Source organism: Mandrillus leucophaeus, unplaced genomic scaffold, assembly GCF_000951045.1.
Source record: "Mandrillus leucophaeus isolate KB7577 unplaced genomic scaffold, Mleu.le_1.0 Scaffold64, whole genome shotgun sequence".
NCBI lineage: Eukaryota > Metazoa > Chordata > Mammalia > Primates > Cercopithecidae > Mandrillus > Mandrillus leucophaeus.
The window spans coordinates 3,046,504-3,069,134 of NW_012106919.1; the positions used below are offsets into that span (position 1 = coordinate 3,046,504).

Consider the following 22,631-nt stretch of genomic DNA (forward strand, 5'->3'; position numbering starts at 1 on the left):
TGTTCTTAAAAAGTGGTTATTTTTTAAATCTCATAGTAAATATCAAGGTAAGTTGTTGGTACAGTCATTTAAATTTCAGCTCCATTTTAAAAAATTAATTGGAGGACAAAAATCAGCAGGGAATATTTCAAGGTATTTTCTTTTATTAACTATTTAGATTGGATACTGTCTGTTGACATACAAATTTGATCCACTTTAACTAATAGGAATGTTAAAAAGTCACCCTTACAAAACTGGGACAATTTTCCCCCAAATTTCTGGCTTATTTCTCAGAAATGCTTGTTGGTCTATCAAAAGAGAAAATTTGCTGCATTTTTCCAAACTAAAAAAATGATACAGCATGTTGACTCTGCTCTCAGCGATATCTTTCCTTGTTAAATAGGGAACTTAAGGGGATTATGGACTATATTGGGAGAAATGTTTTCGGTCTCATCTGCAATATTTATAAAAATAGAATTCCTTGACCTTCAAAGGGCAAAACTTAAAAAAAAAAAAAAAAAAGGAAAATGAAAAAAGAAAATCTACTACAAAAGTCAGCACTTCGGTACCTGGTTGTGGTAACAAGGCCAAAATCCAAGACGAAGCCCTTTATTGCACATGGTGTTCCAACATCGTGGGCAGCCCCATCTTGCGACCTCTCCACATTGGCTGCTCCTGCTCTCTCTACTGCAGAGAGAACTTCAATTAGAGAAATTCTGAAGCTCATAAATCTAAACTGGATACTCCCCTCATTGGAGGCAAAGATGGTAAGACTCACTAAAAAGATTCAAGTTAGAGGAGGTTACAAATAAATCTAAGTGGCTTGAAACCACTATAATTCAGGCAGCTGAGAGTCTTATTATGGCAACAATCTATTTACCTAAAAAAAAAAAAAATCTTAAGGGAAAAGAATGGCAGCAAATTACTAGACAACCTGAAAAAATAGAACGTACAATCATAAAAGTTTAAAAAGTGAGTCTCCACTAAAGTTGAATTTATAATACATACTGCACAAACTTATAGCTGACCATTCATATTCAATTCTTATGAGAAAAGCAAGTAAGAAAAAAAACTAGGACACATTATTAACTTCTTATGCCCTAAAATAACTTCACTGAAAAAAATGTTTGGTTAAAACCACTGGTTAAGAAGCAGACATTTCCCTGCTGACTTAAGCCTAGCTGCCCAAGCAAGGCTTCAAAAAATGTCTTCACCTACAACAATGCATAGGCAGAAGGAGCAGAGGCTATGGCGGTCTTCCTAATGACACTTCCAAGTCACATAACTGGGGTATATTTCTGGGATGGACTGCCAACAAGTTACTGAAAGAGATATAAAAACTCCAAAAACCTGGAAAATAAACAGGCCCATGCCCTCATGTGTTTCATTATGATATAAAAGCAAACCTTAACTAAAGTTATTCTGAGACTACCAGATCTCAATCACATCCTCCATACTAACATTACCTGATTTGTGAAAGACCAGTTTTCAAGCTAGTTTTCCATAAAGTTTGTAATGATACATAACATTAGTATAAAGCATTCCTTCCAGTAAATAAGAAGTCCCATCCCAAAGAACTCAGTAATTAAGATTTTTCAATGAAAGGAAGAGACAAACAATTTGAAGCACCTTTATTACCATAAATTTGTTACCAAAAATGTGCTGGTACGTGCTGTGCAACAGAATGAGGTTAATTCTGTTTAGAAATGTATTTACTAAATAATTTTTAACAACGTTTATCTTACCTGAGTGTGAAAATTTGAAATGGTGGTTGTTTCAATATCTTTCTTGCCCAGAATTTCCATTTTCACTGGAGTGTTGGGGAAATTAAAAGCAAAGTAGTCCAAGAAGTCTGGGAGATAAGCAGCCGCTCCATGCACTATTGCTAAAGCATAGTAAGCAGCATTTTTCTCATTTTCACTGAATGTCAAAGCAAGAAACTCCTCAGAAAATCTCTCCATCTCCATTGGAGACAAAAATGAGAGTTCATCCATGTAAGCATGAAGGACAAGAGCACCACCATTGGACTGGTGTTCCTCATGAATAAAGTTGCTAAATTTAGTACCTGTTTTTAAGAAATTTCTACGAATAGAATGTTCCTGGTGAGTCATAAAAGGTGTCTGTACTCCCTGGGGTACCCGATATTCTTGCATGCCCAAATTTAATCGGCACAGCTGTTCATCTTTCAGATACCTGAAGGACTCCTTATTAAGTCCTGAAGTGCTATTTATTTGTCCTTGGGTGAGAATTTCTTTACTGATGCGGGTCAGGCCAGCACAGACGGTTTGAACTTCCTTATTGTACATTTTAAGGCGTCTTCCTCGCATGTCTTCTCGGTGTTTCTTTTTCTTTTTCTTCTTTATTTTCTTCAAGACAAAATCATCGGCTCTCTGGGTTTTACCATTTTCATCTGGTGTTTCTGGCCACAATAATTAAAAAGAAGTTAGTTGCTAGGACTAGTGTCAACATACAAGCTTCTTAAGGTACTTGATCTCATTAAATAGCCTATCCTCAATTTCTCTGAATTTGCTATTACAACTTACATGGTTAGAAAACAAATGAGACAGAGATCTTAAAATATAATAATATTCTGGATTGAAGAAAAGATTAAAAGAACTGAAGGTATCCATTTTTCAAAGCAGTATTACCGAGAATGGAGAAAAATCAGAAATAATTCACGCATCCAAAAAACAGAGAATGGTTAAATAAATCATGATATAGCAATGGTATGAAACATTATACGATAGCTAAATATGACGATTCTGAAATCTATGTTAACAACATAGATCCTTTTGTTCAGTTACCATCATAAAATTTAAATTTAAGCTGGGCGTATTTTGCTGTCGGCCTATGAATTACTATGATACATACAGGCAAATCAAACAAAGGCAAAGTAAGCCATGGGATATCATTTTTTCCTATCAAGTTGGCAAAGTTTGTGGTTTCTGGCCATTCTCAACTACTGTTGCTGGAAGTAGTAAGTTGCTGCTAAACTGGTACAACTTTATGAAAGGCAATTTCATGATACGTGTCAAAAGTCTTAAAAAATATTTCTAATCCTCAGACTCAGAAATTCCACTTCCAAGTAAAAGTTATCTAAGAAAATAATTGAAGATCATAAAAAGATATTCATGACAGTATTATTTAAAACAACACAACAGGGAATGCTCTAAATGTCTAATAACAGGGGACTGATTAACCTCTGGTAGTTACATATTATAAAATACTACCCAGCCATTATAAATTATATCACAGATGGTTGGGCGTGGTGGCTCACACCTGTAATCCCAGCACTTTGGGAGGCCGAGGTGGGCAAATCACGAGGTCAGGAGATCGAGACTGTCCTGGCTAACACGGTAAAACCCCATCTCTACTAAAAATGCAAAAAATTAGCCAAGCATGGTGGCGGGCGCCTGTAGTCCCAGCTACTTGGGAGGCTGAGGCAGGAGAATGGCGTGAACTCGGGGGGTGGAGCTTGCAGTGAGCTGAGATCACGCCACTGCACTCCAGCCTGGGAGACAGAGCAAGACTCCATCTCAAAATAAATAAATAAATAAATAAATTATAGATGAAAAAACTGACATAAAAATTAGAAAGTTACAAAATGCTTAGACTGTCATTCTTTCAGAAAGCCTTTTCTTCCCCACCCAATCTGGATAGCTACTCCTGCTACATGTTCCCTTAGCTTTGCATCCCCATTTCAGCACTTATACTCTGTGTTATTAACACTTCATTTTCCACCCTCCCCTAGACTGTCAGCAATCTAAGTTTAGGGATGTATATCCTACCTTCCTTTCCTGAACACTTAACACATGTACATTCTGATCCCATGTTTATATAAATATTCATTCATCCAAACATTTAAGTACCTACCAAGTGCTTAGGTATACTTCTGAGCACTAGGACCATAGTGCTGACTAGGACATACACAATCCCCAATCTCTTGGATCTTTTTCTCCCTGCTTTTTGAGGAGTATGGAGTCCCACTATGTTGCCCAGGCAGGTATCAAACTCCTGGGCTCAAGCTATACTCCTGCCTCTACCTCCCCAAGTGCTGGGATTACAGGTGTCAGCCATGGTGCCTGGCATCTCTTGGATCTTAAGATCTAATTGTACAAGAAAAACAAAGTACCAGGTAGTGATAAGTGGGATGCATTAAGTTTGAGGGAAGCTCTTTTGGGGAGGTAAAATTGAGAGTGATTCCTAAAGAATAAGACAAGCCAGGCATGTAAAGGTCTAGGAGAAAATATTCCCAGAAAGAAGAAAAGGACCTAAAGCGATGAAAAAGTCTGATCTATAGATGCTTTATACACACACACAAACACACACACACACAGAGAAAAATATCTGGAGAAATATATACCAAGTTATTAACAGTAGTTATCTATTGGTGGTAGAATTCTAAATGTCTAGCTTCTTTTCTGCTTATCTGTATTTTCTAATTTTCTACAATAAACGTATTGCTTTTATAATTTAAAAACTTATTTTTAATTTTTAAAGGATTATCATGGATTAACAAGCCCAAGATGGAATGACATCTTTTGTTTACCAGTTGGAAAATATACCTAGCAGGAAACTTTCAGGATGAAATACCAGGTACAGTCCTGACCAACCTTCAAGTTTGGTCTAGTATTTACTGTATAGAATTTACCCACCAAACAATCGTTTTTTCTAACATAATTGAAGTAATTTGGAGTTAAGACAAATATTCCAATTAATCCTATTATTACATCTAGAAGAATAAGTTCAACAAATTTTAGAGTTAAGAATATACTTGGTACGATACGTAAATATATAACAGTTCCAGTACTCTATATAAAATCACTTCGAGTCAATTAGTTATTACAAGGCTTATAAAACCTTCTACATAAAATACTTAAAAAGCCAAGTCGAAGACTTTCCAATGCCAAATAACTTTCATTGTATTTAATATTTCCTTCTAAGAACAATAAAATGAAAACCCTTTATTTGCAAATATCACTTGTAATTAAACTGTGACTAGATGCCAAAATTTACATATAATCAAAATCCTGTTAACCTGGCAAGAGAAAAAGTCATCTTTTATTCTATATGCAACTAAATATTTGAGATATTTGAGAATTAAACACTTAGTAATAGTCACTTATACTTCTTACCACATAAAATGAATCTAAATACTTTCCCCAATATCAAATCAGTAATTTAGTCAATTCTCCCAAGCAACTAAATGTTAATGCCATTCAATATAAAGGTTAGACCAATTTAAAAATAGTCATCTAATTACCCTCTGCTATTAATGTTTTAGAATTTCACAGGAAAACAAGAAAAGAAAATATCTCCAAATAGATATTGTTATTTTAAGCTTCGAAAGAGGTACTTGGTATGCAGAAAATGAATTGCGACCTAGATCTGCCACTGAAATTAGCACCAAGAAGGAACTGCGCTGATTGTAACACATTTTCTATATTACTATCAACTTTCCAGTGGTATTTATAACATGGCCAAGTCTCTGTGGGTTTCACTTATACGGGTTTCACAAAAGTCACTTATATGAAAACCATTCAATTAGTCCAACATGGCCCATCTCAAAAAAAAAAAACAAAAACAAAAACAACAAAAAAAGAGAAAACCACTGTATAAAGAAAAAAACCTTACATTGTAATCTCATAAATCAACATGATAAAAATTTTAAATATGAAGTAAATCTCAAGCTATCTTCTCACTAATCCTGTTTTTCCTTTTTTTTTTTTTTTTTTGAGACGGAGTCCCGCTCTGTTGCCCAGGGTGGAGTGCAGTGGCGTGATCTTGGCTCACTCCAGCTTCTGCCTCCTGGGTTCCAGAGAGTCCCCTGCCTCAGCCTTCCAAGTAGCTGGGATTACAGGCATGTAACACCACATCCAGCTAATTTTTTGTATTTTCAGTAGAGACAGGGTTTCACCATGTTGGTCAGGCCGGTCTCGAACTCCTGACCTCAAGTGATCCACCTGCCTCAGCCTCCCAAAGTGCTGGGATTACAGGCGTGAGCCACCGCACCCGGCCCCAGCTTTTGACTTTTATCTATCTAACTTAGGCTAAGATACAGAAAGCGTGACTTTTTTACAGAGAAATTTAAGACTACCCATTTCATACTGGCTAACAAATCTCCATAAGGAAACAAAATTTATTACTGAATTATCAAGGTGGCAACTAATTGAGAATGGCATATGTATACAAAAGTTATTAAAGGTTATTATCAAACACTGGCCACTGTTGCTTTATGAGAAAAATAACAATTGTCCTGCCTTGAATTAAAAACGTTATTTGAAAGTCAATGTCCAAAGTCTTCACAACCTTTCTATTTCTGATTTTAGCTTTCCAACGGAGAATCTATTCAGCACATTTTTAGTATTTCCCCATAGTGTAAAAGCTAAAATTTATTGACTACAGTTCTTTATAGAAAAAGAGCCAACAACCTACGCTATACCTGTGACTTAGAAAAGCTTTCACATATCCAACTGTGTGATTAAATATAAAGAGAAATACATAATTCTACAGAGGAAGATACAAACATTCACTTAAGAAACAAATTGTTGGCTGTCCTTAAAAAGGTCATTATCAATACATGACATTATTAATAAGATCCTCATATGTGCTAATACTTCCAATATTATCAATTATTGTCATCTGATTTCACACTACTGAAAGTTTTCATTAATGCAAAAAATAGCTTTCCACATTATTAAGTTCTCCTTTTTTTTTTTTTTTTTTTTCACTCTCGCCCAGGCCGGAGGGCAGTGGCACAATCTCGGCTCACTGCAACCTCTGCCTCTCGAGTTCAAGCGATTCTCCCACCTCAGCCTTCCAAGTAGCTGGGACTACAGGTGCACATCACCATGCCCAGCTAATTCTTGTACTTTTTGGTAGAGACAGGGTTTCACTATGTTGGCCAGGCTGGTCTCAAACTCCTGACCTCAAGTGATCTATCCGCCTTGGCCTCCCAAAGTGCTGGGATTACAGGCATGAGTCACCATGCCCGGCCTACAAAACGTAAGGTCTTAACAGCAATTCTTATACTCGAATTATGACTTAGAACTGGAAAAACAAAAAAAAAGGTAGTATCTTCAATTCCTAAAAATCATAGTAGATGAGCAAAAGCAAAACAAGTGTAATTGCTTACATCTTATTACTCATGATTTTTTAAAGGACTGAAGTTGTTTTCTGAAAACAAATTATTTTCAGTCTTCTTGAGAGTTCTTCCAGTTCTATATAAATACCTGACTAAAAAGGAAAAACAAACAACTACTCATTTTGAAAGCCAAACATTTTGAATCATTGTATGTTTTTAACACTGCCTTACTTTACCCACCATCTCTCTATATCATGGTGTTTTAAGAGCACTCCCTAGGTTTAAATCCCTGTTCTGTAAGTACAACTTTCTAGTATACTTTCTAGAAGTATAACTTTTTTTCCCTAAGCCTTTACTTTTTTTTTTTTTTTAGAGCAGTTTCAGGTTCCTAGAACTATAACCACACCTGGCTCCCACAAATGCATAGTCTGTCTCCCTGATTATCATCACCCCCAGCCAGAGTGGAATATTTGTTACAACTGATGAGTCTACACTGACACATCATTATCCGCCCACAGTCCATGGTTTACATTCAGGCTCACTCTCGGTGTTGTACATTCTGTGGGTTTGGATAAATGTATGACATGTATCCACTGTTAATTAAGTAGCATAAAGAGTAGTTTCACTGTCCTATAAAATGCTCTGTGCTCTGCCTATTCATGCATCCCTCTCCAAAACCCCTACCAACCACTGATCTTTTAACATTCTTGATAGTTTTTTGCCTTTTCCAGAGTGTCATATAATTGGAATCATAAAATGTGCAGCCTTTTCAAAATGGTTTCTTTTCACTTAGTAATATGCATTTAAGGTTCCTCCATGTCTTTTCATGATTTGATAGTTCATTTCTCTATAGCACTGAATAATATTCTACTGTCTGAATGTACCACAGTTTATCCATTTACCTACTGAAGGACATTTTGATTGCTTCCAAGTTTTGGCAATTATGAATAAACCTATTATAAACAGCTATCTACAGGTTTTTGTGTGGACATAAATTTTCAACTCCTCTGGGTAAATTTCAAAGAGTATGACTGCTGGATCATACAATATGTTTAGTTTTGTTAAGAAACTGCCAAACTGTCTTCCAAACTGGCTATATCATTTTGTATTCGCAAAAATAATGAATGAGATGGCATATCTTTTTGCAAGTTAATTTCTTTGCACTGCTTCTCATTGGTAAAATTGGAGGAAAGAACAGTATCTCATCATAAAATTCATGTACAGAGTAAATTAAAAATGCATATAAAGTACTTATAATAGTCCTAGAACATAATAAATACTCAATACATCTTAACTACTATTATTGCCAAAAACAGTTGAATTCTAGAGGCCATAGAGTGTATGATTTAAGAACAGGAGGTGTACAGTTAGATAGACCTAAGTCAATGTCCCAGCTCTATTGTTTACTAAGTTCTCTGGGTAAGCTCATAAATCTCTTTAAACCTCAATTTTCTCACCTTAAAATGTTATCATAGGCCAGATGCAGTGCCTCATGCCTATAATCCCAGCACTTTGGGAGACTGAGGCAGGAAGATTGCTAGAGTCCAGGAATTCAAGAACAGCCTGAGCAACACAGCAGGACCCCATCTTTACAAAAATAAAAAATAAAAAAAATTAGCTGGGCTTGGCAGTGCATGCCTGTAGTTCTAGCTGCAGGAGTGAGCTAGGCTTAGCTACAGGCTGAGGTGGGGGGATCACTTGAGCCCAGGAGTTCGAGGTTACAATGAGCTATAATCACTTCACTACACTCCCGCCTGGGCAACCCTGTCTCAGAGAAAAATATATATATATTAATTCTAGAGTCTATCTCACAGAGTTATTTTAAGGATTAAATGAGACAATGACTATAATAGGCCCTCATCACAATATTTGACACACAATAAATCTCTTCATCTTGATCATCAAGAGAAACACATAAGAAAGATCTCTGAAAGAAGAAAGAAAACTTATCTGCCAAGTGTATAACAGGGACCATATATGTTATCTCATTTTAATCCTCAAACCAGTTAAGTATGGAGAAAGAAACAGAGCCTGAAACCAGATATGTAATTCATATTAGGTCACAAAGCTAGTAGACAACAGCCAAGATTCAAACTTCTCACCTATCTGACTCGAAAACAAACTCCTCTAACATACTGCACACTATCACTCTCTTCCTTTCTGCCTCCACTATCAGACATCTCCCTGCAACACTCCCATTAGATGATTAACTAAGATTATCTGGTTACAATTAATGGACCTGAGGTAGCTTGGAAGAAAGGGAGTATTACTTCAACAAATATCTTACTTAGTACCTATTCCAAAATTTTTCGTATCCTTAAAGGTGTTTTTGCCTCTCTCAGGGTGAGCAGGGAGAAATATTAGTCCCTACAGTTGTTGTTCTGATAAATAAGATTATCTGTTTATTTCAATTCCCTTATAATCCCAATAATTTTCCATTTCTAACATCAAAAAGAAGTGCTTCTGGACTTAAAACCCCAGGTTTTTGACATAAGAGAAAATTTCCATTAAATGTCTGGCTCAGGAACACTTACACTCTGTGATAGCAGTTAGGCAAGTGGTCAAGAGTAAAAAAAAAAAAAAAAAAAAGAGAGAGAAAGGAATGATGACTCACAAGAGCATACATATGAGCAATCCAGTCATGTAGTGATATTGGAGAAGACAGCCTATGGGGTCTGTCCTTCCTTTCCTTTTCAACAAAATATTAAAATCATGAATTTACTAAGAATAATTAAAAAGAAGCATTACTTCTTTTGATGGTTTTTTAAGGAAGTATGTTTGTCCTATTTTTTTTTTTTGAAACGGAGTCTCACTCTGTCGCCTGGGCTGGAACGCAAGTGGCGCAATCTCAGCTCACTGCAACCTCCCCCTCCCGGGTTCAAGTGATTCTCCTGCCTCAGCCTCCCAAGTAGCTGGGATTACAGGCGCCCGCCACTACGCCCAGCTAATTTTTTGTATTTTTCGTAGAGACAGGGTTTTACCATGTTGGCCAGGCTGGTGTCAAGCTCCTCACCTCATGATTTGCCCACCTTGGCCTGAGATTACAGGTGTGAGCCACCACGCCCGGCCTGTCCTATGTTTTTATGAGCAATAAGAGGGACAGAAAAAAATTAAGATTTCAAAACACATAGGTAACTGCCAGTTTAGTTAGACTCAAGTCTACTGCCTATATGAAATAAAAACATTTAAATATCTCTTTGTTAAATAATCAACCCCAGTGTGCATAGCAGAAAGAGAGGTCAACTGGGCCATGAGTGAAAAAAACTGAGTTCTGTATTCAGTTCTATCACTAACTAAAAAATTTTACGCATTTCACTTTACCTCTATGAAAATCACTTTACTTTCTGTTTTGAAGATGAGCAAGTTTACCCTAGCATTTACAGATTAAATTTTTGTTTCAACTGTTTATGAACAACTCCAAATATTTGAGATTGTAATAGTTCGTAATTAGTCTCCACATGAACTCCGATTAAATACTGTTGAACTGCTGTGCAGGAAGGAACATGTCTCCTAAGTGAACTCAAGGGTGGCAAACTTCTCTAAAGAGTCAAACAGCAGGCTTTGCAGGTCTTATGGTCTCTGTCTCAATTACTGTATTCTGCTACTGTAGTGCAAAAACTACTATAGACAATATATATGAATGAACAAAGCTATATTCCAATAAAGCTTTATTTCTGGACACAGTTTAAATTTCATAAGATTTCCATGTGCTACAAGGTCGTTCCAACTATTTTAAATTGTAAAAACCATTGTTAGGCCAGGCACAGTGGCTCATGCCTGTAATCCCAGCACTTGTGGGAGGCACATCACCTGACGTCAGGAGTTTGGGACCAGCATGGCCAACATGGTGAAACCCCATCTCTACTAAAAGTACAAAATTAGCTGGGCATGGTGGTGGGCGCCTGTAATCCCAGCTACTCAGGAGGCTGAGGCATGAGAATCCCATGAACCCAGGAGGTAGAAGTTGCACTGAGCTGAGATCGCACCACTGCACTCCAGCCTGGCACAGAGCGAGACTCTGTCTCAAAAAAACAAAAAACAAAAAACAAAAAACAAAAAAAAAACATTGTTACATTACAGATTGTACTGATTTTTGAAAAAAGTGCAAAACCAATTCAATGGAAGATTAATATTTTCAACAAAAGGTGCTAGAGCAACTGGATATCCTTAGGCAAGAAGAAAAAAAAAGGCAACCTAAACCTCACACCTGTACAAAATTAACTCAAATGAATGACAGATTTAAATATAAAAGTTAAAATTATAAAACTTTTAGAAGAAAACAAAGGAGAAAATCTTTGGGATCTAGGACTTGGTATGTTAGATATGATGCCAAAAAAACATGATCCATTAAAGAAAAAAAAAAACTAGTAAATTGGATATCAACAAAATTTAAAACTTTTGCTCTGTGAAGTACACCACTGAGAAGGTAGAAAGGACCAGACACAGTGGCTCCTGTCTGTAATCTCAACACTTTGGTAGGCCAAGGTGGGAGGATCACTTGAGCCCAGGAGTTTGAGAGCAGCCTGGACAACATAGAGAGACCCCGTCCCTACCAAAAACAAAAACAAAAAACATTAGCCAGGTGTGGTGGTGCACACGTGTGGTCTCAGTTACTCAGGAGGTTGAGATGGGAGGATCACTTGAGCCCCAGAGGTTGAGGCCAGAGTGAGCCATGATCACATCACTGTGCTCCAGCGTGGGTAACAGAGTGAGACCCTCCCCAAAAAACAAAAACAAACAGGCTGGGCGTGGTGGCTCATGCCTATAATCCCAGCACTTTGGGAGACCAAAGCAGGCGGATCACCTGAGGTCAGGAGTTCAAGACCAGCCTGACCAACATGGCAAAACCCTGTCTCTACTAAAAAATACAAAAAGTAGCCGGGCACAGTGGCAGAGGCCTGTAATCACAGCTAGTCGGGAGGCTGACATAGGAGAATTGCCTGAACCCAGGAGGTGGAGGTTGCAGTGGGCCAGGATCATGCTACTGCACTCCAGCCTGGGCGACAAAGTGAGAATCCATTTCAAAAAATAATAATAATAATAAAAACCAAAATGACAAAAAAAAAAAAAACAAGCAAACAAACAAAAAGGAGGGAAAGACAAGCAACAGACTGGGAGAAAATATGTGCAAAACATACAAAGAAGCTGCACCTGTTATCTGCAAAAAATTATCAAAACCCAACAATAAAAAATATACAATTCAAGGGCCAGGCGCAGTGGCTCACACCTGTAATCCCAGCACTTTGGGAGGCTGAGGCGAGTGGATCGCCTGAGGTCTGGAGTTCAAGACCAGCCTGGCCAACACAATGAAACTCCGTTTCTACTAAAAATATAAAAAAGTAGCTGGGCGTAGTGGCGGGCACCTGTAATCCCAGCGACTCAGGAGGCTGAGGCAGGAGAATCACTTGAACCCAGGCGGCAGAGGTTGCAGTGAGCCAAGATTGCCATTGCTCTCCAGCCTGGGCAACAAGAGCAAAACTCTGTCTCAAAAAAAAAAAAAAATATATATATATATATACACACACACACACACACACACACACACACACACAATTCAATTAGAAAATAGGCAAAAGGTATAAAGAGACATTTTACTGACCAGGATATATAGATGGAAAATTATGATATGAAAAGATGTGTAATATCACTAGCCATTTGGGAAATGCAAATTAAGATCATGATGATATATCACTACACATCTATTAAAATTGCTAAAAATAGTGACAATACCAGATACTGGCAAGAATGTGGAGAAACTGGATTTCTCTTACATCGCTGACAGGAATGTAAAATGGTACAGACACTCCAGAAAATAATTTGGCAATATCTTAAAAAACAAACAAAATAAATAAACATATACAGTCATCCTTGGTATCCACAGAGGATTGGTTCCAGAGCCTCCCAGGGCACCAAAATCTAAGATGATCAAGTCCTTCATATAAAATGGCATAATAATTGCTTATAACCTATGCACATCCTCCCCTATATTTTATATCATCTCCAGGTTATTTATACCTAATACAATGTAAATGCTATATAAATAATTGTTATACTGTATTGTTTAGGGAACAGTGACAAGAAAAAAAAATCTGTACAAGTCCAGTACAGACAATTTTTTTTTAAATATTTTCAATCCCAGGTTGGCTGAATCCAGGGATGTGGAACCCATGGATACAGAGGGCTAACTGTATTTGCTATACGACCAAAGAAATGAAAAGTTACATGCACACAAAAACCTGAACATCAATTTTCATAGAAGCTTTATCTATAATAGCTCAAAACTAGAAATAATCAAAATGTCCTTTCTTATAGGGGAATGATTCAATAGGTGAACCATGGTACATCCACAGCATGGAACACTATTCATCAATGAAAAAGAGGGATGGATCTCAGGGACATCATGCTGAGTGAAAAAGGGCAATCTCCAAAGATTACATACTGTATGATTCAACTTATATAATAGTCTCAAAATGACAAAATTACAGAGATGAAAAACAGGTTAGTGGTTGCCAGGGGACAGGGACGATAGAGAGATAGAGGGAGTGCCAAAGTTTGTAAAGGGTTTGTGGTGGTGGAATAGTTCTGTATCTTGATTGTAGTGGTGGTTACACTAATCTACATATGATAAAATAGCATATAACTACATATACATTGTTCCAATGTCAATTTCCTGGTGTTGGCATTATACAATAGTTACGTAAGATGTAGCTACTGAGGGAAACCGGTAAAAGGTAAGAACTCGAGTATGTTTGCAATTTCCTGTCAATCATTAATTATCTCAAAAAAAAAAGTTAAAATAGTTTCCAAAAATCTGAGGATAAGCGAAGGAAAGACACAGCTTTGCAAGTAACAAGAATCTGCCCACTCTCCTTATTAATCTTAGAGTTGTTTTAAGGACCATGCATAATAAAATAATAAAGGCCAGTTTTAACTAAGTGCCTACCATGAGCCAGGCACTGTTGTAAGTACTTTGACACAATGCCCTATTTAATCCATACAAGGTCCTTATAAATGAAATACCACAATCCCATTTTACAGACAGGAAAAGTGCGGTTGAGAGAGGGTAAAGCAATTTGTTCAGGTTCACACAGTAAGAGAGTCATGATTTAAACTCAGATTAATACCAGAGGCATGCCTCCTGCATACCACTGTAACAACAAACATGTTCACAGGACAAGAAAGGTATCACTCCAACTATGTGCAAAACCCTGGATTAAACAAAGTTAAATCAGTTTATTTTCTGTACGGTTTTCAAAACTTTTAAAATGCCAGTTTGCCAGTTCATATTACATATGTAGAAGGCTACAGTATACAGTTTTTCTCAAATGTATTTGACCAAAAAACTCTTTTTCACCCAAAATATAGTTTGGGTATATAATCCAACAATCTCTCAGTCAAAAGTTAAAATGTTTAAATGGACTTATCTTAACCCACTTCTCTTCTTCACATATTGGCAAACTACAGATATTTAGAGTGGTGTTGTCCAAAGTGGTAGCCACTAGCCATATGTGACTAATTATAAATTAATTAGAATTAAATAAGATCAAAATTTCAGTTCCTCAATCATGCCACATTTCAAGTCTGTTCAGGAACCACATATGGCTACCATATTGGTCAGCACAAATACAGAAAATTTCCATCATCTGAGAAAGTTCTATCAGTCAGCACTGGGTCAGAAGCGTGTTTTTTAAAGAACGTGGGGCCTGTGTAATCTTCAGAGAAGCAGATTGTGAATTATTACACATGCTATTGCCACTATCTCCCATAAAACAGGGCCAGGTCAGGGATCCTTGATGATATAAAGCCACTGTAATGTCAAAGCACAGGGAAAAGGTAAACAAAGGAGTGGAAAAAATGAATAGCAGGAAGAGAAAGCAACATCATGAGGCCTGGAGATGAAGCTCGAAGCAGGATTCAGGAGTCTGGTTTCTACTCCCTGTTATGTCAATAATTCATCTTTTTAAAAAATATTTAAATTTTTTGCACTTGGTGCGAATTAACTGTGATTTGATTAAGCAGGCCTCTTTACTACTTTGGGCCTCAGTTTCCTTTTCTACAATACAAATTTAAGCCAGAGGATCACTGATTCCCTCTAGTTCTGTACAGTTAAAACACACACACACACACACACACACACACACACACACGAAATGAGAAAGTAGGGAATAAAGGTAAAAATAAAAAGAGAGCAAGATCATTGCATATTGGTGGTGAAAACTGGCAATTCTGTCATCTTGCCACAAGTTCTACTGCCAAGGATAAGATCTGGATGCCACCAAATGAATAAAAATTTAATGCTATTCAATAAATACTTATTGACCAATTATTTGCAATGAACTACACTATTTGGAAATAGCACCACCAAAAAAAATGATTAGCCTTAAGACCCAATACGTGGAAAGAATGCAAGACTCACAAAACTTTAGGTTGAAAGATCGGTTAATTAACACGTAATAACCTAACTGGCCCAGTACTAAGAAACAAAGAAGTATTTTAAATCTCCCTGAGGAAAAACAACTAGCAAATTATATAAAATAATATATAAAGTACAAACATATGGCATAATCAAAAGCATCATATTTGTTCCACAAAAAATATAAATAAATGCTACAGGTACTTGGGAACAGGAAGACATCAGTTTTGGCCAATCTAATTTTTCTAGAACCCACATTTAATTGGATACTCTGACATTTTCTAGTTAAATATTCTTGAGGGCTATTGGAATTAACAGATTCACAAATTGTGCTAGACAGAATCAAATGCAACTGGAATTCCAGCCTCTACTATCTACTGCACAAATTCCCACTTTTCAGAGGCACTGTTGGTCCTATTTCCTAGTATCAAAGGGTAGAGAAAACTTCCACACGACTATTCTAAGAATTTAAATGGATAATATGAAAACTTTAAAATGATTTTTATCTCTAGATTAAAAAGAACCAAGATTAATTGCGTGTGATATTTTATCTTGCAGAAGCTAAGTCAACCAGTGAGTCGTGTAACCTTTATATGAATTCCCTTCTGAAAGACTGGAACCATACCCCTGACTATTCTGGCGCAAGGGAGAGCGGATACTAAAGCTTTCCAGCAAGCAAAACAAGGAGAAGGGATTTTAGCAACATGTCTTTTCTTTGGAAAGGCATTTTTTAGTACCCCACCTACTAATCTAACGCGGCGCGGAAACCCTGCAGAATTTGAAAACAAATGCTGAGGTTCCGGGGGACTGGCAAAGGGATTAGTAACTGACAGCTCGGCCTCGGAGCGAGAAGCCTCAAGTAGTTAGATCAAACCGTGTCAACGATCTGAAATCCAGGGTCCACCCCAGTGAGCTTAGGGAAGTAGAGCAGCAGAAGGTAAGCAGGGGTTTGGCGTCTTTCAGTCCTAAAGATGCAGGATATCGGAACTGAGAGAGACCTAGAACCCAAGTCGGGCAGTTTGCCTGCTCTCACCTCTCTTGGGGGCTTTGATCAGAGGCACCCCTCCAGTCCTCTCGCCGTTTTCCTGCTTGTCCTTGTGCTTGAGATCGGTTCCGCAGGAGCTGGGGTCACCATCGGAGCCGCGGTGGTGATGGTGCTTGTGCCGCTCCTTGTGGCCCTTATGCTTGGGCCCGGCCGCGCTCACCGTCAGAGGCGAGAAGGTGAAGAGGGCCGAGGTGCTTGGGGCCGGGAGAGGGGCAGCGACAGCGGGCCCGGCGGGTGCCAGCGAAGGTGGCGGCGGAGGCGGCAGGAGAAGAGGCTCAACAGGGCCTGGGACAGTTGGGGCTGCATTCGTTGGCGGCAGCGGCCCAGGATGTTGGCGGCTGCGACGCCGCCGGTGAGGGGGAGCGAGAGGGGGCTCCTGGCTCGGCCGTCCCCGCTTCTCCTGAGACCCCCCACTGCTAGATCGGCGCTGCCGTTTCACTCCCCGCGGGGAGACCCCAGCAGGAGGTTTCTCCTTCCCCTCTTTGTCCGGCTCCTCCTGCGCCGCCACCGCCCGTACTACGCGCACCGCTCCGACCTGCGCAGCCATTTCACCCACAAACACACATTTAAATGGCCCGACCGCCCCCCCGTCCGCGCATCGCGCAAGCGCCGCCCGCGCACTGCCCGCTGGGCATTGGAGTCTCTCCTCCGCCCTCCACTTGTCGGCTGTTCTTCGTCCAGAGATGAACATGCCGGAAGCGGCCGTTCCCAGCTTTTCTCCGCAGGCCTCTCCAACCGAACTTCTATTGTAAAGCACCGTGTGCCGCGCAAAGCATGATGGGAGCTGTAGTTCCGCCGGGCCCCGCGCCGCGTCCCCGGCTCTGAGTGGAGGAGCGGAAAGGGAGCGTGCGCGGAGTCACGCTTCTGGCTGCGACGCAACCGCCGCTGGGCGGTGAGTTGCCGCCAACCGCCCTAACGGCCGAAACAATGTTAATGGCTTTTAGAGTCTGGCGGCGCGTTCCCATTAGCATCTTCCTATGACCCTTCCTCGTTTACACGGAGGAGGTGGTCTCCACAGTGACTTTTAAATTTAATATTTCTCTCATAACCTTTGTCAGGTAAAAAAATCTTCATCCTTTAAACTTTTACGAGGGATGAAATGAAGGTGAAAAGAAGATTTAGTAATATGTAAAATAAGGGTGGTTTTGCTGTAAAAATATGATAGGGCCGCAATTCAGAAATGTTTTCAAGCATCTGGGGCATTGCTATGGTTACAACTACAGGCCTACGAAGTCAGGTCCGAGAACTGCTTGGGGGCCTGGTGGGGGCGGCCCCTCCTTGCCATCGGGCCACATCCCCGCTAATGCCTGGAAGAGTCTAGCATTTATTTTTAATATATCCCTACAGTTAAGAAAAATGTAGATGGAAAACCATGTTTAAAATTTTTTGTAAGTTTTTTTTTTTCAAATCTTAAGGATAAGGTTGCATAAATTTGAAAAGTGTGCCTACCAGAGAACACACCACAGATCGTCACTGTTCACTACGGATAGCTGCTGCTCAGAAATTCATTTAGAATTTCATCCTCGCTTTAGCTTTTACCTGGGGTTCTTTTAGGTATTTATTTAGAGATGGGCGGGGCGGGGCTCTGTGTCTTAGGCCGGCAATCCCAGAGCTTAGGCCTAGGCAGGAGGATCGCGTGAGGCCAGGAGTTCGAGATCAGCCTGGGTAACAGTGAGACTCTGTCCCTACAAAAATATTTTTTAAATTATCTGGGTGTTGTGGCACGCGCCTGTAGTCCCAGCTACTCGGGAGGCTAAGGTGGGAGGAGTGGTCGCGCCACTGCACTCTGGCCTGGGTGACAGATCCAGACCCTGACTCTTAAAAAAAGGAGAGAGAGAGAGAGACAAGGTCTTGCTCTATTGACCAAGCTGGCCTCCAACTACTGGGCTCAAGGACTGAGTAGCTGGGTCTACAGGTGCACTCATGGCGCCCTAGGTGACTCATAGTTACCTAGGATTCTTTTAATGTATTTGTTTCTTGTTAAAGACATTTGGAAGTAATTGATTACAATGATATATATACTCAGCAGATAAAATTACTGTGGTTTGATTTCACTGGTTTCTGGAGAAGTATTACCTAAACACTACTGCAATGAAGTCAGTTTAAAAACAAAAAAGTTTATTGATTATCTATTGGATACATTGTACTACAACAGACAGCTAATAATATTTCATTCAGTTTGCCCTATTGGGCTTCTGAATGAAAAATACTGAAGAACAAATGATGTTTAAACAATACTACATGTTTCCAAAAGTTATAAATAAAGTTATTTAAATAAAAATATTTTTAATGCATTAGGGGAAGTCAGGTGGATTCTTTGTAAAACACAATTACCCACCAATTTATTCACTACATAAAATTAGAGTTGAAATAGATTTTCTTATGGCAGATCCATATTCATATAGAAATTCATTTTAAACTAGTATTTCTGATGGTCAGATAAAAATTGCACATGATCTGAAAGATCCTGTATAAACATACACAATTTGTATCTTTTGCTACCAAAAGATAGCTATTATATTTCATTGATTACTTTTCTAGAATTGGTAATTTAATGACTTTGATTAAAACTTATCAGTAATGCAGTTGAACTCCTTTGTTGTTATATTCAAATAATTGTCATTATTTGCACATTTTATTTTTGTAAATATAATTTCTCATTTTCTTAATATTCCAGTTTTCCACAATATTTGGGAAGATTTACAAGGTATACTTCATTTAGGCAAAAATAACTTAGGGAATAGTCATTGTCAAGAGCAATTTGTATTGCAACCCACAAGGTAAGTTCTTTTTTTAACTTTTTATAGTACATTCTGGTAATGTAGAAATTAGTTGAGATCCAAATCTTACAAACCTTTTGAAGTTTACATTTATGTAAAAAAGTAAAAGAAAATAAAAATAACTGGCAAAAATGAAAAATCCATTCTAAAAGTGTTTCTCATATAGCATTCTCTACATAAGCTCAAGTGACAAACTTTTATTTGCAGTTTTCAACTCAATGTAAATTATATGAAAATGCAAAACTTACATTTTGCTTTTCTTTTAAAAGCTATTAACACATTAGCATATCTTCATATTTGATATTATGCATATAGAGCACTTATTTTAGCTAGCAGTATTCCAGTAGTTTTATTTGCAGGTGTACTTGCAGCCCATATGCTTATAAATCTGGAGTTTTATTAGATATTCCAAGTTGGTGGTGGATTCCTTGGTCCTTTGGGTTTTGAAAAACGGTTTGCAAAACCTGGGAACAAAAATGAAGTTGAATGAAAAAGATGTTTTAAGTATAGAAATGAATACTTGGATTTTAGAGTATAATATATGCAAATACATGGTCTTTTTTTTTAAGTTTAGGCAGCATCTTGACCAATTTAGTAATAGATTATAAAGGGATTATAGTAATATAAAGTTCAAATGATAACAGAATACTAATAACACTTTAAATTTGAAGAGCATTTACAAATTTAATAATGGTAATAATAGAATGTAGGACCCTGGTTATATATAGCCTTTGATAATTTAGTATATAATATCATTTATCTATGACTTTTTGTCATCCACTCCTTCCCATTAAATGAAGCTGGGAAATTTTAATTTCACAAAAATATAGCACCGTTACTTATAATATTATTGTATTACATCTAGATATACTTCTATGTCAGTCCAGAAATCCTTCAATTTACTAAGAGATTATGTTTGAAAAGCTTAGAAAAAAATAAACAATTCTGAAAAACGAAGTAGGTAAGTAATCATTATTTATCTTTCTTCTTCAAACTTGTTCCCCCTACCCTACCCCAAAAAAGGAGGATGAGAAAATTTTTCACAACTAATGAAGGCTATTTCTGGATGTTTTCAAAAGGTATGCAGGTTGATGATGTTGGTTCTTTATCATTTCAGCAACATATGACTTTATGACTTTTCTTTGATGGTAATGTCTTTTTGTTTGTTTTTTGTTTGAGATGGAGTCTTGCTCTGTTGCCCACGTTGGAGTGCAGTGGCACGATCTCGGCTCACTGCAACCTCCGCCTCCTGGGTTCAAGCGATTCTCCTGCCTCAGCCTCCCGAGTAGCCAGAATTACAGGTGCCAGCCAACATGCCTGCGTAATTTTTGTATTTTTAGTAGAGATGGAGTTTCACCCTGTTGGCCAGGCTGGTCTCAAACTCCTGACCACCTTGGCCTCCCAAAGTGCTAGGATTACAGGTGTGAGCCACTAAGCCAGGCCTAATGGCAGTGTATTTTTCAGTTATCTTACACTTAGCAACTTTAGAAACTTACAGTGAGAAATGAAAGGTTCGAAGTATAGAGGAATAATAAAATGGAAAACTCAAAGATATTCCTAAACCTTTAATTTCATCATCATACAAGTTGTACTGTCTACCTTTAAAAACTGATATAAAGATCAAATGAGATATTTGTGTAAAAAGCGAATGGGATGAGGTGCAGTGGCTCATGCCTTTGAGTAATCCCACAGGTTTGGAGGCCAAGGCAGGTGGATTGCTTGAGCCCAGGAGTTCAAGACCAGCCTGGGCAACATAGTGAAACCCTGTCTCTACAAAAAAATACAAAAAGAAATTAGCTGGGCATGGTGGCTTGCACCTCTGGTCCCAGATACTCAGGAGGCTGAGGTGGGCAAATCATTTGAGCTCAGGGAGGTCAAGGCTGCAGAGGGAAAGAAAGAAAAAAAAAAGAATTACAAAAACAAAAACACACAGCATCCAGCACAATGCCTGGCACATAGTAAGTACTCAAATGTTGCTCAGGCCAGTCATGTTGGCTCACACCTATATTCCCAGCACTTTTGGAGGTGAGTATGGAAGATAGCTTGAGGCCAGGAATTCAAGCACATGGTAACTACTCAAATGTTGCTTAAATTTCAACCCAGAAGCCAGGCATGGTGGCTCACACCTGTAATCCCAGCACTTTGGGAGGCCAAGGTGAGTGGATCACGTGAGGGCAGGAGTTCAAGACTAGCCTGGCCAACATGGTGAAACCTTGTCTCTACTAAAAATACAAAAATTAGCTGGGCATGGTGACGAGTGCCTGTAATGCCAGCTACTCGGAAGGCTGAGGCAGAAGAATCGCTTGAACCCAGGAGGCCAAGGTTGCAGTGAGCCGATGTCGTGCCACTGCACTCCAGCCTGGGTGATACAGCGAGACTCCATCTCATTTTAAAAAAAAAGAAAAAAGAAAAAGAAAATTTCCAACCTAGAAAACTATGCCAGAACTGGAAGAGAAGAAGAGTAGGGAAGGGGAAAGAAGATTCAAGAAAAAAAAGCACATTCAAATTTCTTAATGGTAGTGATTAAAAAAAATTGGTGGAGGGGACGCACAGCCTAGTTGATATACATTTTACTCTTCCCAGTGGTAAGAAAGAAGATGGAAGGAATACTTTTGGTTAAAATGTTTCACACACAATAGTCAGAATCATCCTGTCAGTACAGATCACTTGATTGTAACCCAAGTGGACTAGGAATAGAGATATGGATATATATTAGTACTGAGTACCTAAAATTTTAGGAATACCTATATTCAATCTCTTTCTCTGGTCAATTCTCAGTAGTTTAAAACAGTTTTGAGCTACCTTTTTTGGCATGTGGGCCAATTCAGGGAAAATAAACCTGAATCACAAATTTTTTTCATTCCGATTTAAGTACTTTTTTGAGTAACATGCACTTAAATTGATATTGCCTTAAAAAAGTAAGTGCTGATGTTTTGGGTTTTTTTTTCCAAGACAGGGTCTTGCACTGTCACCCAGGCTAGAGTGCAGTGGCGTGATCATGGCTCACTGCAGCCTCAACCTTCAGGGCTCAAGTGACCCTCCCACCTCAGCCTCCTGAGTAGCTGGGACTACAGGCACATGCCACCATGCCTGGCTAGTTTAAAAAAAAATTTGTAGAGACAGAGTCTCACTGTGTTGCTCAGACTGGTCTCAAACTCCTGGCCCCAAGCAATCCTCCCTCCTCAGCCTCCCAAAGTGCTAGAATTACAGGCATGAAAGTGCTGCTTTTTAAGTAGGTAAAATGTTCAAATCTAGGCATATTTGAGAGGAAGCAGCATGGAGGCAGCTCTCTAATATTTTATCCTCATATTAGATTATATAGACTGTTGT

At 38.5% G+C, this 22,631-nt stretch overlaps 2 protein-coding genes across 5 annotated transcripts in view; both read right to left on the reverse strand.

The window, feature by feature from the left end:
* RSBN1 (round spermatid basic protein 1) overlaps nucleotides 1-17,355 on the reverse strand; it is a 46,913-nt gene extending 29,558 nt beyond the window's left edge. The window contains exons 1-2 of the mRNA XM_012000771.1: nucleotides 16,510-17,355; nucleotides 1,725-2,398 (exon numbers count right to left, since the gene is read on the reverse strand). Of these exons, the coding sequence (XP_011856161.1) occupies nucleotides 1,725-2,398; nucleotides 16,510-17,212 (1,377 nt within the window). The 5' untranslated portion in view covers nucleotides 17,213-17,355. The remainder of the gene's footprint in view (nucleotides 1-1,724; nucleotides 2,399-16,509) is intronic.
* A 1,263-nt stretch (nucleotides 17,356-18,618) lies between these two features.
* PTPN22 (protein tyrosine phosphatase, non-receptor type 22 (lymphoid)) overlaps nucleotides 18,619-22,631 on the reverse strand; it is a 62,681-nt gene continuing 58,668 nt past the window's right edge. For all 4 annotated transcript variants that reach the window (XM_012000773.1, XM_012000775.1, XM_012000774.1 and 1 more), the window contains one exon: nucleotides 18,619-19,765. In XM_012000773.1, the coding sequence (XP_011856163.1) occupies nucleotides 19,701-19,765 (65 nt within the window). In that variant the 3' untranslated portion in view covers nucleotides 18,619-19,700. The remainder of the gene's footprint in view (nucleotides 19,766-22,631) is intronic.